We start from the raw sequence: 18847 nt of genomic DNA, 5'->3' as shown, positions 1-18847 counted from the left end.
TTTCATGGAGCTTCCCAGAGCTCTGGGGTTGGTTGTTGAAAAAAAGCAAGAGAGAAATACTAAAGCTACCAAAGCAGAGTCTCCTCTTGGCCATTACCGTAGTGCACCGACTTTCCACTTGTAAGCAAGTCCTTTCAAGATCGGGCATAGTGAAAGATCACACATGGGACTATTTTGTTTGTGTTGTTATATCCTGCCTTCCTATTTCTACTGAGTCTGTGGTCTACTGTTGTCATGTCTTGAACCCTGTACGTTGCAGACATCTTCCAACAACAGTGAGTATGAGCTAATTCACAACCAACTAGAGGCAGAGCGCCACGCTCAGCATGAACTCTTGGCCACGCTAGAGGAGAGCGAGAAAGTGGTAAGTTCTGACAGCGAGGGATATATCAGCTGGGTGATGCTCAGCACATGGATGTGGACATCAGGCTGGTCGTGTCATGTTGAAACTAACGTGATATGTAGATATCTGTGGTATCTGTATACATTCAGAAAGTGCTAAATACTTCTAAGGAAGAGCATCAAGTATTACAGTCATGTGTTATATATGTAGGACTCAGTATAGAGTCCATGCACTATATGATGTCCAGCACCCTATATAGAGTCCATTGGTCCAAAATCCACTATACAGAGTCCAGGAGTCCACTCAGTTTTGATCAGCTTCATCCTGCCGCGCAATCCCCTATAAGGAGTACACTTTTTCTACAAGTCCCCTATTCACAGTCCAGGAGTCCAGTTTATCCAGTCACGCCGTCCTGTGTGTTGTGCCCGAAAGAGAACACATTTTCAGTTTTGCTTGCCTCGTGGCAGCGCATTCCTTTCTTCACTTCAGCCATGGCTGCCAATTCTGCTGTGCAGTTGCTGACAGTAATCTGTCTCGAGCTAACCAAGGAGGATAAGGAGACGTTCAAAATCAAATCTGGAAAGCGTCTTGTGGTTCTCTGAAGACGTTTCATCAGTGCGCGGGATGAACGCAGAAATTGCAGAACGAGAAAAGTTCAGCACAGTTCAAATCTGACGAGTCAGGTACACTGACGCTCTCTTTCGTTCGACGCCACAAGGATCCCCTGTTTGGCTGGCCATTGCTGCCAGTAAGACGTTTGAACGGTTTCATAAGAGCGAGGGATGAAAGCAGAAAGCGGAGAAAGAGAAAAGTTCAGCACAGTTGCAATCTGACGAGTCAGATACACTGACACTCTCTTTCGTTCGACGCCACAAGGATACCCCTGTTTGACTGGACAAGAGCTGCCTGTACCACCATGTCAAAAGGCTGTCCAACTTACTACATGGCAGGACGATGACTGAGGTAAGGAAGCTTTTACTCGTTTCGATTGGTCTGCTGTTCTGTCGTTATGCTTGAATTTTTTTTCCATTTTCAAGGAGCGTATCGCGTTTGTTTGATGTTGCTTGAATGAATGCCCTAAAAGTAATCAACCACTTCGTAATAGTCCTCAAGGACTGCAAGGACTTTGCATCAATCGTATATGATCGTCTAGCTATCATCAATTATTATTTTATTTCATGAGAAATGTATTCAAGTTTATCCCTGTGATAATTATGTGAACTCCACGACACTCTTCCTGTAGTATGATGTCAAATACAATGGGATCCACAAACGCAGTGCCAGTGTACTAGTAGTAGTAGTAGTAGTAGGACTAGGAGGATTGCTTGTATGCCAATGACAAAAAAAGCTTCTCAAGCTAATACTCGTATTCCCTGAAGTAACCGTTTTGATGCCACCAGCATGACATTGTGTCAGTGAAACTGCCTCGTGACAACAAATCATTGCATTTCCATCTTGGGGAAGACTGACTGACAGCAACGCTGTACAGATTGTTCAAATCATCTCATTTCAATTTAGTTGCAGTGAAGTGAAACACTGTGTACACTACATGTATGTTGGTGTGTCTGTGCGTCTTGAGTGTGCACAAACGATCTTATTCCTCGTATTACTAATAGATTATTGTCCCCACCATCACCTCGTCACAGGTCTTTGAGTGGATTGATTTTCATTGAGCATCACATTCGTTGAGAACTCGGTAGTTGTGTGCTCCCATGCATCATTACGGTAATAAGCGTATCCTTGTGCTATCTATTTGTTGCAGGTGTGCTGATCTTCAGAAGCTTGCGGAACTGAGTGCTGCTGAACATTTGCATGGCCATGAGCAATGGTGAAGCTTGCTATTGCACTCTCAGCATGTGCTAGTATTATGCTGACCACTGCACTATGTTACTCTCTTACACTACTACGTGTATGTAAACATGCGTGTACCCGTCCCCGTACGCATTCGTTTCGTATAATTATTTGTTATCCCTCTTGACTTTACATGTAAATGGGTGGACGTTTGCATGGCTGTTGGAGTTGCGTGTGTATTGTGTCTCTACTCTTTTCTTGGTGTTTTCTTGGCGTTGTATAAGTTTGTGTGTGTGTGTGTGTGTGTGTGTGTGTGCGCGCGCACAATAATTTGAAAACAAATAATTAATCCTGGGCTCTCCATTATTCTCTTTCGATTCTTGGTTTTTTTCTAGTTATTTTCTTGGCGTTGTGTGGGTGTGTGCATGTGTGTGTGCGTGCACAATAATTTGGCAACACTACATGATTGAGATGTTGTAATTTGCAGCGTCTGCGAAGAGACCACTTGATTTGAGGATGGTGTTTGTTGGGTTTTTCATGTAATGAAGTGGCTGCAGTGGCGCCTCAATACATATTTTTTATCTTGAGAAGTGAATGATGTAAAGGATTAAAGGGAGAGGCCGTTTTCTGGTTAATATTCACTGCTTACAGCAGATCCTATGTCTATTTTCGAACTCGATAGGGGATGCCTAATTGGCTGGACTTTATACAGGGGGTGTTGTCCACATAAAGACTCTTTATAGTTGATTTCAAAGTTTGGACTCCGTACAGTTGATTTTGGACCAATGGACTCTATATAGGGGTGAAGCCAGTTGGCTGGACTCTATACAGGGAGTGATGTCCATCGAAACTTTGAGCTCACAGTTGATTCCAAGTTTGGACTCTGTACAGTGGATTTTGGACCAATGGACTCTATATAGGGGTTGGACATCATATAGGGGCTGGACGCTCTACTGAGTCCAACATATAGGGTGTATCTGTTATATAGGGTGTATCTGTTATATAGGGTGTATGTTATATAGGATGTATCTGTTATATAGGGTGTATCTGTTATATAGGGTGTATGTTATATAGGGTGTATCTGTTATATAGGGTGTATCTGTTATATAGGGTTTATCTGTTATATAGGGTGTATCTGTTATATAGGGTGTATCTGTTATATAGGGTGTATCTGTTATATAGGGTGTATCTGTTATATAGGGTGTATCTGTAGCCAGGGCAGGCTGTCGTAATAAAATGACTCATCCGTGTTCCATTCCCGTGCATGGTACATGCATGGTGCGACGGCACAATGACAGCTGTCGCAAATCACACTGAGTATTACGCGTGTTTTTTTGGTAATTCCTGGTTAGCTGCTAGCTTTTCCCTACTCGAAGATGTTGCCGCCGCGAAATCTGGGGGTTTGTGCTCGTCCTGGCGAAAACCGTGTTTTGATCCGTTGAGGGAGACGAGAGATACAGTGCGAAGACGTACGATCTGGCCGAGAATCGGCGAAGAAGAAAGCTTCGCAGACGACCCGTAGTGGTTGGGAACAGAATGGAACAAATACCAGTCGATGCCTGTCATGAAAGGGATGACTGCTACGAAGTTTTAGCCCCTTGCTCCCCAGCGCTTTTTAGCGCCCGACGATAATAACCAAATTTCATCGATTTTCCATATGGATCAAAGCATAGTCTCCTCAATCTTCTCCAGTCGAGCTGAGTCTGGACGCTACAATGTCGAGACGCGAAAAGAGAACATGCATGAACACACAGGAGCATCACATGCAGCTGCATTCTGCCTTGACGAAGCTGAGAACAACACCAGCACCACGCATTTGGAAGACATTTCGAAGAAGACGAAGAACTACATGTAGGAGTTGCATTTTGATATAAAGTATATTTTTCGCAGTAAACGAGTATTTATTTGTAGAGCTTGTGTTGTTACAGATTCCTAGGTTCAAACCCCAAGATGGGCAGTTAGTTACATTTTTTCTCTCCTTTCGTATTTTGTATCTGCATGTTATTACCCTTTCCGTGAGTCGCTCGTGAGTAATGTATGAGTCGTGTATGGCTAAACCCGTATTTACCCGTATGACTGCGGCTAGTGTTATTGTTCTAGAACATTAGCATAATTAACCAATCACAGTTCACAGCTCTGGAATATTCTAGAATTTCGTCGGCAACCGGTTTATATAAATTACTGATTGGTTGATGACCTAAAAACATGGCACCGTTCGCCGTGTGTTTTGTCTTCTTGCATTGTTCTTTTCTTGTGCTCTTTTCACTTCTTATCTTTACTTGCCGAGTGTGCAACTAATAATTCTGTCCTAACGAGTATTCGTGAAACCACAAAGTGAGTGCTTTGTTTGAGTGTGTGAAATTGTCTCCGAGGGCCAGCTACTACATTGGTGGCAGCGGTGGGATTCGAATCCACGCCTCCGGAGAGACTGGAGCGTTCAAAAAAGCCTCTGTACTGTGCAGTATGCATGCGTGCATGCGCAAAGCACGGGGTCCGCGGATCAACTTCGTTCAATAATCATTGTGCCACACGGGTTGTATGATTTGTGTGCGATCATGGTCTTTCTTCTTGACAAACAAAAGTGAAGTTTTTCGATCTTCAAATCGCCATAGCGTCCTTGTCATGACTCCAAATCAGCTGAAACTTTGCAGGAGGAATGAAAATGCCATGCTGAATCGATTGGTACCATTCTCGAACGGTTTCCTTGAAAAATAAAATTTAGCCTGCACTGGCTAGTATCTGTTATATAGGGTGTATCTGTTACAGTCAACTTCGCTTATAACGACACTCGGCGGGGCATCAGAAAAGTGTCCTTATTCGCAAAGTGTCGTTATACCCAAAGTCTCATTATATGTGTCACAGTTGGATGGGACTTTGCTCTGGGAATGAAAATTATGTCGTTATTCGCGAATTGTCGTTATATCCGCAGTAGTTATAAGCGAAGTTGACTGTATATAGGGTGTCTCTGTTATATAGGGTGTATCTGTTATATAGGGTGTATCTGTTATATAGGGTGTATCTGTTATATAGGGTGTATCTGTTATATAGGGTGTATCTGTTATATAGGGTGTATCTGTTATATAGGGTGTATCTGAAGAGATCACACATGGGACTATTTTGTTTGTGTTGTTATATCCTGCCTTCCTATTTCTACTGAGTCTGTGGTCTACTGTTGTCATGCCTTGAACCCTGTACGTTGCAGACATCTTCCAACAACAGTGAGTATGAGCTAATTCGCAACCAACTAGAAGCAGAGCGCCACGCTCAGCATGAACTCTTGGCCACGCTAGAGGAGAGCAAGAAAGTGGTAAGTTCTGACAGCGAGGGATATATCAGCTAGGTGATGCTCAGCACATGGATGTGGACATCAGGCTGGTCGTGTCATGTTGAAACTAACGTGATATGTAGATATCTGTGCTATCTGTATACATTCAGAAAGTGCTAAATACTTCTAAGGAAGAGCATCAAGTATTACAGTCATGTGTTATATAGGGTGTATCTGTTATATAGGGTGTATCTGTTATATAGGGTGTATCTGTTATATAGGGTGTATGTTATATAGGGTGTATCTGTAGGGTGTATCTGTTATAAACTATTCACAGCAATGCCAAATTTTAGGCGTCACTGAATGCGGGAGCCAGCGGCCTACAAGCAAACCAAAAATGAAATCAATCCGACCACTGACATCACAGCTGGGTCATGTTATAGAGAGGTACGTTGAAAGTGACACGTGGGCACAAATGGGCAAAAAGCGACAATTTCTAACCTTTCTGCCCGTTCGAAGCTCAAGAACTGACCATAGCCACCCTGATCTTGTTGTTTGGCTGGACATAGGGAAGTGAACCGAGAAAAATTACACATTTCAATAACCAACTCGCCCAGGGCTGCTCAAAGCTGATATCAAACTATCTCGAAGTTTTGGGCCATTTTGCCCGTGATTCTTCACTTTGCGACTAATCTATTCACAGCAGTGCCAAATTTTCGTTGTCACTGAATGCGAGTGCGAGCGGCCTACAAGCAAACCAAAAATCAAATCAATGCGTCCACTCAGATCACAGCTGGGTCATGTTATAGAGAGGTACGTTGAAAGTGACACGTGGGCACAAATGGACAAAAAGCGACAATTTCTCACCTTTCTGCCCGTTCGAAGCTCAAGAACTGACCATAGCTACCCTGATCTTGTTGTTTAGCTGGTAATAGGGAAGTGCACCAAGAAAAAATTCCACATTTCAATAAACAACTCGCCCAGGGCTGCTCAAAGCTGATATCAAACTATCTCGAAGTTTTGGGCCTTTTTGCCCGTGATTCTTCACTTTGCGACTAATCTATTCACAGCAGTGCCAAATTTTAAGCGTCACTGAATGCGGGTGGCAGCGGCCTACAAGCAAACCAAAAATCAAATCAATGCGACCACTCACATCACAGCTGGGTCATGTTATAGAGAGGTACGTTGAAAGTGACACGTGGGCTCAAATGGGCAAAAAGCGACAATTTCTCACCTTTCTGCCCGTTCGAAGCTCAAGAACTGACCATAGCCACCCTGATCTTGTTGTTTGGCTGGACATAGGGAAGTGAACCAAGAAAAAATTCCACATTTCAATAAACAACTCGCCCAGGGCTGCTCAAAGCTGATATCAAATTATCTCGAAGTTTTGGGCCTTTTTGCCCGTGATTCTTCAGTTTGCGACTAATCTATTCACAGCAGTGCCAAATTTTAGGTGTCACTGAATGCGGGTGGCAGCGGCCTACAAGCAAACCAAAAATCAAATCAATGCGACCACTCACATCACAGCTGGGTCATGTTATAGAGGTACGTTGAAAGTGACACGTGGGTACAAATGGGCAAAAAGCGACAATTTCTCACCTTTCTGCCCGTTCGAAGCTCAAGAACTGACCATAGCCACCCTGATCTTGTTGTTTGGCTGGACATAGGGAAGTGCACCAAGAAAAAATTCCACATTTCAATAAACAACTCGCCCAGGGCTGCTCAAAGCTGATATCAAACTATTTCGAAGTTTTGGGCCTTTTTGCCCGTGATTCTTCACTTTGCGACTAAACTATTCACAGCAGTGCCAAATTTTAGGCGTCACTGAATGCGGGTGCCAGCGGCCTACAAGCAAAGCAAAAATCAAATCAATGCGACCACTCACATCACAGCTGGGTCATGTTATAGAGAGGTACGTTGAAAGTGACACGTGGGCACAAATGGGCAAAAAGCGACAATTTGTCACCTTTCTGCCCGTTCGAAGCTCAAGAACTGACCATAGCCACCCTGATCTTGTTGTTTGGCTGGACATAGGGAAGTGCACCAAGAAAAAATTCTACATTTCAATAAACAACTCGCCCAGGGCTGCTCAAAGCTGATATCAAACTATCTCGAAGTTTTGGGCCTTTTTGCCCGTGATTCTTCACTTTGCGACTAATCTATTCACAGCAGTGGCAAATTTTAAGCGTCACTGAATGCGGGTGGCAGCGGCCTACAAGCAAAGCAAAAATCAAATCAATGCGACCACTCACATCACAGCTGGGTCATGTTATAGAGAGGTACGTTGAAAGTGACACGTGGGCACAAATGGGCAAAAAGCGACAATTTGTCACCTTTCTGCCCGTTCGAAGCTCAAGAACTGACCATAGCCACCCTGATCTTGTTGTTTGGCTGGACATAGGGAAGTGCACCAAGAAAAAATTCCACATTTCAATAAACAACTCGCCCAGGGCTGCTCAAAGCTGATATCAAACTATCTCGAAGTTTTGGGCCTTTTTGCCCGTGATTCTTCACTTTGCGACTAATCTATTCACAGCAGTGCCAAATTTTAAGCGTCACTGAATGCGGGTAGCAGCGGCCTACAAGCAAACCAAAAATCAAATCAATGCGACCACTCACATCACAGCTGGGTCATGTTATAGAGAGGTACGTTGAAAGTGACACGTGGGCACAAATGGGCAAAAAGCGACAATTTGTCACCTTTCTGCCCGTTCGAAGCTCAAGAACTGACCATAGCCACCCTGATCTTGTTGTTTGCCTGGACATAGGGAAGTGAACCAAGAAAAAATTCCACATTTCAATAAACAACTCGCCCAGGGCTGCTCAAAGCTGATATCAAATTATCTCGAAGTTTTGGGCCATTTTGCCCGTGATTCTTCACTTTGCGACTAATCTATTCACAGCAGTGCCAAATTTTCGTTGTCACTGAATGCGAGTGGCAGCGGCCTACAAGCAAACCAAAAATCAAATCAATGCGACCACTCACATCACAGCTGGGTCATGTTATAGAGAGGTACGTTGAAAGTGACACGTGGGCACAAATGGGCAAAAAGCGACAATTTCTCACCTTTCTGCCCGTTCGAAGCTCAAGAACTGACCATAGCCACCCTGATCTTGTTGTTTGGCTGGACATAGGGAAGTAAACCAAGAAAAAATTCCACATTTCAATAAACAACTCGCCCAGGGCTGCTCAAAGCTGATATCAAATTATCTCGAAGTTTTGGGCCTTTTTGCCCGTGATTCTTCACTTTGCGACTAATCTATTCACAGCAGTGCCAAATTTTAGGTGTCACTGAATGCGGGTGGCAGCGGCCTACAAGCAAACCAAAAATCAAATCAATGCGACCACTCACATCACAGCTGGGTCATGTTATAGAGGTACGTTGAAAGTGACACGTGGGTACAAATGGGCAAAAAGCGACAATTTGTCACCTTTCTGCCCGTTCGAAGCTCAAGAACTGACCATAGGCACCCTGATCTTGTTGTTTGGCTGGACATAGGGAAGTGCACCAAGAAAAAATTCCACATTTCAATAAACAACTCGCCCAGGGCTGCTCAAAGCTGATATCAAACTATTTCGAAGTTTTGGGCCTTTTTGCCCGTGATTCTTCACTTTGCGACTAAACTATTCACAGCAGTGCAAAATTTTAGGCGTCACTGAATGCGGGTGCCAGCGGCCTACAAGCAAAGCAAAAATCAAATCAATGCGACCACTCACATCACAGCTGGGTCATGTTATAGAGAGGTACGTTGAAAGTGACACGTGGGCACAAATGGGCAAAAAGCGACAATTTGTCACCTTTCTGCCCGTTCGAAGCTCAAGAACTGACCATAGCCACCCTGATCTTGTTGTTTGGCTGGACATAGGGAAGTGCACCAAGAAAAAATTCCACATTTCAATAAACAACTCGCCCAGGGCTGCTCAAAGCTGATATCAAACTATCTCGAAGTTTTGGGCCTTTTTGCCCGTGATTCTTCACTTTGCGACTAATCTATTCACAGCAGTGGCAAATTTTAAGCGTCACTGAATGCGGGTGGCAGCGGCCTACAAGCAAAGCAAAAATCAAATCAATGCGACCACTCACATCACAGCTGGGTCATGTTATAGAGAGGTACGTTGAAAGTGACACGTGGGCACAAATGGGCAAAAAGCGACAATTTGTCACCTTTCTGCCCGTTCGAAGCTCAAGAACTGACCATAGCCGCCCTGATCTTGTTGTTTGCCTGGACATAGGGAAGTGAACCAAGAAAAAATTCCACATTTCAATAAACAACTCGCCCAGGGCTGCTCAAAGCTGATATCAAATTATCTCGAAGTTTTGGGCCATTTTGCCCGTGATTCTTCACTTTGCGACTAATCTATTCACAGCAGTGCCAAATTTTCGTTGTCACTAAATGCGGGTGGCAGCGGCCTACAAGCAAACCAAAAATCAAATCAATGCGACCACTCACATAACAGCTGGGTCATGTTATAGAGAGGTAATAGGAAAGTGACACGTGGGCACAAATGGGCAAAAAGCGACAATTTCTCACCTTTCTGCCCGTTCAAAGCTCAAGAACTGACCATAGCCACCCTGATCTTGTTGTTTGGCTGGACATAGGGAAGTGAACCAAGAAAAATTACACATTTCAATAACCAACTCGCCCAGGGCTGCTCAAAGCTGATATCAAACTATCTCGAAGTTTTGGGCCATTTTGCCCGTGATTCTTAACTTTGCGACTAATCTATTCACAGCAGTGCCAAATTTTCGTCGTCACTGAATGCGGGTGCGAGCGGCCTACAAGCAAACCAAAAATCAAATCAATGCGTCCACTCAGATCACAGCTGGGTCATGTTATAGAGAGGTACGTTGAAAGTGACACGTGGGCACAAATGGGCAAAAAGCGACAATTTCTAACCTTTCTGCCCGTTCGAAGCTCAAGAACTGACCATAGCCACCCTGATCTTGTTGTTTAGCTGGTCATAGGGAAGTGCACCAAGATAAAATTCCACATTTCAATAAACAACTCGCCCAGGGCTGCTCAAAGCTGATATGAAACTATCTCGAAGTTTTGGGCCTTTTTGCCCGTGATTCTTCACTTTGCGACTAATCTATTCACAGCAGTGCCAAATTTTAAGCGTCACTGAATGCGGGTGGCAGCGGCCTACAAGCAAACCAAAAATCAAATCAATGCGACCACTCACATCACAGCTGGGTCATGTTATAGAGAGGTACGTTGAAAGTGAAACGTGGGCACAAATGGGCAAAAAGCGACAATTTGTCACCTTTCTGCCCGTTCGAAGCTCAAGAACTGACCATAGCCACCCTGATCTTGTTGTTTGGCTGGACATAGGGAAGTGAACCAAGAAAAAATTCCACATTTCAATAAACAACTCGCCCAGGGCTGCTCAAAGCTGATATCAAACTATCTCGAAGTTTTGGGCCTTTTTGCCCGTGATTCTTCACTTTGCGACTAATCTATTCACAGCAGTGCCAAATTTTAGGCGTCACTGAATGCGGGTGGCAGCGGCCTACAAGCAAACCAAAAATCAAATCAATGCGACCACTCACATCACAGCTGGGTCATGTTATAGAGGTACGTTGAAAGTGACACGTGGGTACAAATGGGCAAAAAGCGACAATTTGTCACCTTTCTGCCCGTTCGAAGCTCAAGAACTGACCATAGCCACCCTGATCTTGTTGTTTGGCTGGACATAGGGAAGTGCACCAAGAAAAAATTCCACATTTCAATAAACAACTCGCCCAGGGCTGCTCAAAGCTGATATCAATCTCGAAGTTTTGGGCCTTTTTGCGCGTGATTCTTCACTTTGCGACTAAACTATTCACAGCAGTGCCAAATTTTAGGCGTCAATGAATGCGGGTGCCAGCGGCCTACAAGCAAACCAAAAATCAAATCAATGCGACCACTCACATCACAGCTGGGTCATGTTATAGAGAGGTACGTTGAAAGTGACACGTGGGCAGAAATGGGCAAAATGCGACAATTTCTCACCTTTCTGCCCGTTCGAAGTTGAAGAACTGACCATAGCCACCCTGATCTTGTGGTTTGGCTGGACATAGGGAAGTTAACCAAGACAAAATTCCACATTTCAATAAACAACTCGCCCAGTGCTGCTCAAAGCTGATATGAAACTATCTCGAAATTTTGGGCCTTTTTGCCCGTGATTCTTCACTTTGCGATTAACTATTCACAGCCGTGCTAAATTTTCGTCGTCACTGAATGCGAGTGCCAGCGGCCTACAAGCAAACCAAAAAGCAAACCAATGCGACCACTCACATCACAGCTGGTTCATGTTATAGAGAGGTACGTTGAAAGTGACACGTGGGCACAAATGGGCAAAAAGCGACAATTTCTCACCTTTCTGCCCATTCGAAGCTCAAGAACTGACCATACCCACCCTGATCTTGTTGTTTGCCTGGAAATAGGGAAGTGAACCAAGAAAAATTCCACATTTCAATAACCAACTCGCCCAGGGCTGCTCAAAGCTGATATCAAACTATCTCGAAGTTTTGGGCCATTTTGCCCGTGATTCTTCACTTTGCGACTAATCTATTCACAGCAGTGCCAAATTTTCGTTGTCACTGAATGCGAGTGCGAGCGGCCTACAAGCAAACCAAAAATCAAATCAATGCGTCCACTCAGGACACAGCTGGGTCATGTTATAGAGAGGTACGTTGAAAGTGACACGTGGGCACAAATGGACAAAAAGCGACAATTTCTCACCTTTCTGCCCGTTCGAAGCTCAAGAACTGACCATAGCCACCCTGATCTTGTTGTTTGCCTGGACATAGGGAAGTGAACCAAGGAAAAATTCCACATTTCAATAAACAACTCGCCCAGGGCTGCTCAAAGCTGATATCAAACTATCTCGAAGTTTTGGGCCATTTTGCCCGTGATTCTTCACTTTGCGACTAATCTTTTCACAGCAGTGCCAAATTTTCGTTGTCACTGAATGCGGGTGGCAGCGGCCTACAAGCAAACCAAAAATCAAATCAATGCGACCACTCACATCACAGCTGGGTCATGTTATAGAGAGGTACGTTGAAAGTGACACGTGGGCACAAATGGGCAAAAAGCGACAATTTCTAACCTTTCTGCCCGTTCGAAGCTCAAGAACTGACCATAGCCACCCTAATCTTGTTGTTTGGCTGGACATAGGGAAGTGAACCAAGAAAAATTCCACATTTCAATAACCAACTCGCCCAGGGCTGCTCAAAGCTGATATCAAACTATCTCGAAGTTTTGGGCCATTTTGCCCGTGATTCTTAACTTTGCGACTAATCTATTCACAGCAGTGCCAAATTTTCAACGTCACTGAATGCGGGTGCGAGCGGCCTACAAGCAAACCAAAAATCAAATCAATGCGTCCACTTAGATCACAGCTGGGTCATGTTATAGAGAGGTACGTTGAAAATGACACGTGGGCACAATGGACAAAAAGCGACAATTTCTCACCTTTCTGCCCGTTCGAAGCTCAAGAACTGACCATAGCCACCCTGATCTTGTTGTTTAGCTGGTCATAGGGAAGTGCACCAAGAAAAAATTCCACATTTCAATAAACAACTCGCCCAGGGCTGCTCAAAGCTGATATCAAACTATCTCGAAGTTTTGGGCCTTTTTGCCCGTGATTCTTCACTTTGCGACTAATCTATTCACAGCAGTGCCAAATTTTAAGCGTCACTGAATGCGGGTGGTAGCGGTCTACAAGCAAACCAAAAATCAAATCAATGCGACCACTCACATCACAGCTGGGTCATGTTATAGAGAGGTACGTTGAAAGTGAAACGTGGGCACAAATGGGCAAAAAACGACAATTTGTCACCTTTCTGCCCGTTCGAAGCTCAAGAACTGACCATAGCCACCCTGATCTTGTTGCTTGGCTGGACATAGGGAAGTGAACCAAGAAAAAATTCCACATTTCAATAAACAACTCGCCCAGGGCTGCTCAAAGCTGATATCAAACTATCTCGAAGTTTTGGGCCTTTTTGCCCGTGATTCTTCACTTTGCGACTAATCTATTCACAGCAGTGCCAAATTTTAGGCGTCACTGAATGCGGGTGGCAGCGGCCTACAAGCAAACCAAAAATCAAATCAATGCGACCACTCACATCACAGCTGGGTCATGTTATAGAGGTACGTTGAAAGTGACACGTGGGTACAAATGGGCAAAAAGCGACAATTTGTCACCTTTCTGCCCGTTCGAAGCTCAAGAACTGACCATAGCCACCCTGATCTTGTTGTTTGGCTGGACATAGGGAAGTGCACCAAGAAAAAATTCCACATTTCAATAAACAACTCGCCCAGGGCTGCTCAAAGCTGATATCAATCTCGAAGTTTTGGGCCTTTTTGCCCGTGATTCTTCACTTTGCGACTAAACTATTCACAGCAGTGCAACAATTTTAGGCGTCAATGAATGCGGGTGCCAGCGGCCTACAAGCAAACCAAAAATCAAATCAATGCGACCACTCACATCACAGCTGGGTCATGTTATAGAGAGGTACGTTGAAAGTGACACGTGGGCAGAAATGGGCAAAATGCGACAATTTCTCACCTTTCTGCCCGTTCGAAGCTGAAGAACTGACCATAGCCACCCTGATCTTGTGGTTTGGCTGGACATAGGGAAGTTAACCAAGACAAAATTCCGTATTTCAATAAACAACTCGCCCAGTGCTGCTCAAAGCTGATATGAAACTATCTCGAAATTTTGGGCCTTTTTGCCCGTGATTCTTCACTTTGCGACTAATCTATTCACAGCAGTGCCAAATTTTCGTTGTCACTGAATGCGGGTGGCAGCGGCCTACAAGCAAACCAAAAATCAAATCAATGCGACCACTCACATCACAGCTGGTTCATGTTATAGAGAGGTACGTTGAAAGTGACAAGTGGGCACAAATGGGCAAAAAGCGACAATTTCTAACCTTTCTGCCCGTTCGAAGCTCAAGAACTGACCATAGCCACCCTGATCTTGTTGTTTGGCTGAACATAGGGAAGTGAACCAAGAAAAATTCCACATTTCAATAACCAACTCGCCCAGGGCTGCTCAAAGCTGATATCAAACTATCTCGAAGTTTTGGGCCATTTTTCCAGTGATTCTTCACTTTGCGACTAATCTATTCACAGCAGTGCCACATTTTCGTCGTCACTGAATGCGGGTGCGAGCGGCCTACAAGCAAACCAAAACTCAAATCAATGCGTCCACTCAGATCACAGCTGGGTCATGTTATATAGAGGTACGTTGAAAGTGACACGTGGGCACAAATGGACAAAAAGCGACAATTTGTCACCTTTCTGCCCGTTCGAAGCTCAAGAACTGACCATAGCCACCCTGATCTTGTTGTTTGCCTGGACATAGGGAAGTGAACCAAGAAAAAATTCCACATTTCAATAAACAACTCGCCCAGGGCTGCTCAAAGCTGATATCAAACTATCTCGAAGTTTTGGGCCATTTTGCCCGTGATTCTTCACTTTGCGACTAATCTATTCACAGCAGTGCCAAATTTTCGTTGTCACTGAATGCGGGTGGCAGCGGCCTACAAGCAAACCAAAAATCAAATCAATGCGACCACTCACATCACAGCTGGGTCATGTTATAGAGAGGTACGTTGAAAGTGACACGTGGGCACAAATGGGCAAAAAGCGACAATTTCTAACCTTTCTGCCCGTTCGAAGCTCAAGAACTGACCATATTCACCCTGATCTTGTTGTTCGGCTGGACATAGGGAAGTGAACCAAGAAAAATTCCACATTTCAATAACCAACTCGCCCAGGGCTGCTCAAAGCTGATATCAAACTATCTCGAAGTTTTGGGCCATTTTTCCCGTGATTCTTCACTTTGCGACTAATCTATTCACAGCAGTGCCAAATTTTCGTCGTCACTGAATGCGGGTGCGAGCGGCCTACAAGCAAACCAAAAATCAAATCAATGCGTCCACTCAGATCACAGCTGGGTCATGTTATAGAGAGGTACGTTGAAAGTGACACGTGGGCACAAATGGACAAAAAGCGACAATTTCTCACCTTTCTGCCCGTTCGAAGCTCAAGAACTGACCATAGCCACCCTGATCTTGTTGTTAAGCTGGTCATAGGGAAGTGCACCAAGAAAAAATTCCACATTTCAATAAACAACTCGCCCAGGGCTGCTCAAAGCTGATATCAAACTATCTCGAAGTTTTGGGCCTTTTTGCCCGTGATTCTTCACTTTGCGACTAATCTATTCACAGCAGTGCCAAATTTTAAGCGTCACTGAATGCGGGTGCGAGCGGCCTACAAGCAAACCAAAAATCAAATCAATGCGACCACTCACATCACAGCTGGGTCATGTTATAGAGAGGTACGTTGAAAGTGACACGTGGGCACAAATGGGCAAAAAGCGACAATTTGTCACCTTTCTGCCCCTTCGAAGCTCAAGAACTGACCATAGCCATCCTGATCTTGTTGTTTGGCTGGACATAGGGAAGTGCACCAAGAAAAAAATCCACATTTCAATAAACAACTCGCCCAGGGCTGCTCAAAGCTGATATCAATCTCGAAGTTTTGGGCCTTTTTGCCCGTGATTCTTCACTTTGCGACTAAACTATTCACAGCAGTGCAAAATTTTTAAGCGTCAATGAATGCGGGTGCCAGCGGCCTACAAGCAAACCAAAAATCAAATCAATGCGACCACTCACATCACAGCTTGGTCATGTTATAGAGAGGTACGTTGAAAGTGACACGTGGGCAGAAATGGGCAAAATGCGACAATTTCTCACCTTTCTGCCCGTTCGAAGCTGAAGAACTGACCATAGCCACCCTGATCTTGTGGTTTGGCTGGACATAGGGAAGTTAACCAAGACAAAATTCCATATTTCAATAAACAACTCGCCCAGTGCTGCTCAAAGCTGATATGAAACTATCTCGAAATTTTGGGCCTTTTTGCTCGTGATTCTTCACTTTGCGATTAACTATTCACAGCCGTGCTAAATTTTCGTCGTCACTGAATACGAGTGCCAGCGGCCTACAAGCAAACCAAAAAGCAAACCAATGCGACCACTCACATCACAGCTGGTTCATGTTATAGAGAGGTACGTTGAAAGTGACAAGTGGGCACAAATGGGCAAAAAGCGACAATTTCTCACCTTTCTGCCCATTCGAAGCTCAAGAACTGACCATACCCACCCTGATCTTGTTGTTTGCCTGGAAATAGGGAAGTGAACCAAGAAAAAATTCCACATTTCAATAAACAACTCGCCAAGGGCTGCTCAAAGCTGATATCAAACTATCTCGAAGTTTTGGGCCATTTTGCCCGTGATTCTTCACTTTGCGACTAATCTATTCACAGCAGTGCCAAATTTTCGTTGTCACTGAATGCGGGTGGCAGCGGCCTACAAGCAAACCAAAAATCAAATCAATGCGACCACTCACATCACAGCTGGGTCATGTTATAGAGAGGTACGTTGAAAGTGACACGTGGGCACAAATGGGCAAAAAGCGACAATTTCTAACCTTTCTGCCCGTTCGAAGCTCAAGAACTGACCATAGCCACCCTGATCTTGTTGTTTGGCTGGACATAGGGAAGTGAAACAAGAAAAATTCCACATTTCAATAACCAACTCGCCCAGGGCTGCTCAAAGCTGATATCAAACTATCTCGAAGTTTTGGGCCATTTTGCCCGTGATTCTTCACTTTGCGACTAATCTATTCACAGCAGTGCCAAATTTTCGTCGTCACTGAATGCGGGTGCGAGCGGCCTACAAGCAAACCAAAACTCAAATCAATGCGTCCACTCAGATCACAGCTGGGTCATGTTATAGAGAGGTACGTTGAAAGTGACACGTGGGCACAAATGGACAAAAAGCGACAATTTCTCACCTTTCTGCCCCTTCGAAGCTCAAGAACTGACCATAGCCACCCTGATCTTGTTGTTTAGCTGGTCATAGGGAAGTGCACCAAGAAAAAATTCCACATTTCAATAAACAACTCGCCCAGGGCTGCTCAAAGCTGATATCAAACTATCTCGAAGTTTTGGGCCTTTTTGCCCGTGATTCTTCACTTTGCGACTAATCTATTCACAGCAGTGCCAAATTTTAAGCGTCACTGAATGCGGGTGGCAGCATCCTACAAGCAAACGAAAAAAATCAAATCAATGCGACCACTCACATCACAGCTGGGTCATGTTATAGAGAGGTACGTTGAAAGTGACACGTGGGCACACATGGGCAAAAAGCGACAATTTGTCACCTTTCTGCCCGTTCGAAGCTCAAGAACTGACCAAAGCCACCCTGATCTTGTTGTTTGCCTGGACATAGGGAAGTGAACCAAGAAAAAATTCCACATTTCAATAAACAACTCGCCCAGGGCTGCTCAAAGCTGATATCAAACTATCTCGAAGTTTTGGGCCTTTTTGCCCGTGATTCTTCACTTTGCGACTAATCTATTCACAGCAGTGCCAAATTTTAAGCGTCACTGAATGCGGGTGGCAGCGGCCTACAAGCAAACCAAAAATCAAATCAATGCGACCACTCACATCACAGCTGGGTCATGTTATAGAGAGGTACGTTGAAAGTGAAACGTGGGCACAAATGGGCAAAAAGCGACAATTTGTCACCTTTCTGCCCGTTCGAAGCTCAAGAACTGACCATAGCCACCCTGATCTTGTTGTTTGGCTGGACATAGGGAAGTGAACCAAGAAAAAATTCCACATTTCAATAAACAACTCGCCCAGGGCTGCTCAAAGCTGATATCAAACTATCTCGAAGTTTTGGGCCTTTTTGCCCGTGATTCTTCACTTTGCGACTAATCTATTCACAGCAGTGCCAAATTTTAGGCGTCACTGAATGCGGGTGGCAGCGGCCTACAAGCAAACCAAAAATCAAATCAATGCGACCACTCACATCACAGCTGGGTCATGTTATAGAGGTACGTTGAAAGTGACACGTGGGTACAAATGGGCAAAAAGCGACAATTTGTCACCTTTCTGCCCGTTCGAAGGTCAAGAACTGACCATAGCCACCCTGATTTTGTTGTTTGGCTGGACATAGGGAAGTGCACCAAGAAAGAATTCCACATTTCAATATACAACTCGCCCAGGGCTGCTCAAAGCTGATATCAAACTATCTCGAAGTTTTGGGCCTTTTGCCCGTGATTCTTCACTTTGCGACTAAACTATTCACAGCAGTGCCAAATTTTAGGCGTCACTGAATGCGGGTGCCAGCGGCCTACAAGCAAACCAAAAATCAAAACAATGCGACCACTCACATCACAGCTGGGCCATGTTATAGAGAGGTACGTTGAAAGTGACACGTGGGCAGAAATGGGCAAAATGCGACAATTTCTCACCTTTCTGCCCGTTCGAAGCTGAAGAACTGACCATAGCCACCCTGATCTTGTGGTTTGGCTGGACATAGGGAATTGAACCAAGACAAAATTCCACATTTCAATAAACAACTCGCCCAGTGCTGCTCAAAGCT

The 18847-nt window shown here is 44.6% G+C and overlaps 1 protein-coding gene across 1 annotated transcript in view; it reads left to right on the top strand.

Annotated features, from left to right (window-relative positions):
* LOC135830958 (rootletin-like) overlaps positions 1 to 5474 on the top strand; it is a 31080-nt gene extending 25606 nt beyond the window's left edge. The window contains exons 6-7 of the mRNA XM_065343195.1: positions 260 to 364; positions 5337 to 5474. Coding sequence (XP_065199267.1) covers positions 260 to 364; positions 5337 to 5474 — 243 coding nt within the window. The remainder of the gene's footprint in view (positions 1 to 259; positions 365 to 5336) is intronic.
* Positions 5475 to 18847: the final 13373 nt, after the last annotated feature.

The sequence above is a fragment of the Sycon ciliatum genome, chromosome 1, assembly GCF_964019385.1.
Source record: "Sycon ciliatum chromosome 1, ocSycCili1.1, whole genome shotgun sequence".
NCBI classification, from domain to species: domain Eukaryota; kingdom Metazoa; phylum Porifera; class Calcarea; order Leucosolenida; family Sycettidae; genus Sycon; species Sycon ciliatum.
This window is presented reverse-complemented; position numbering and strand designations above follow the sequence as displayed.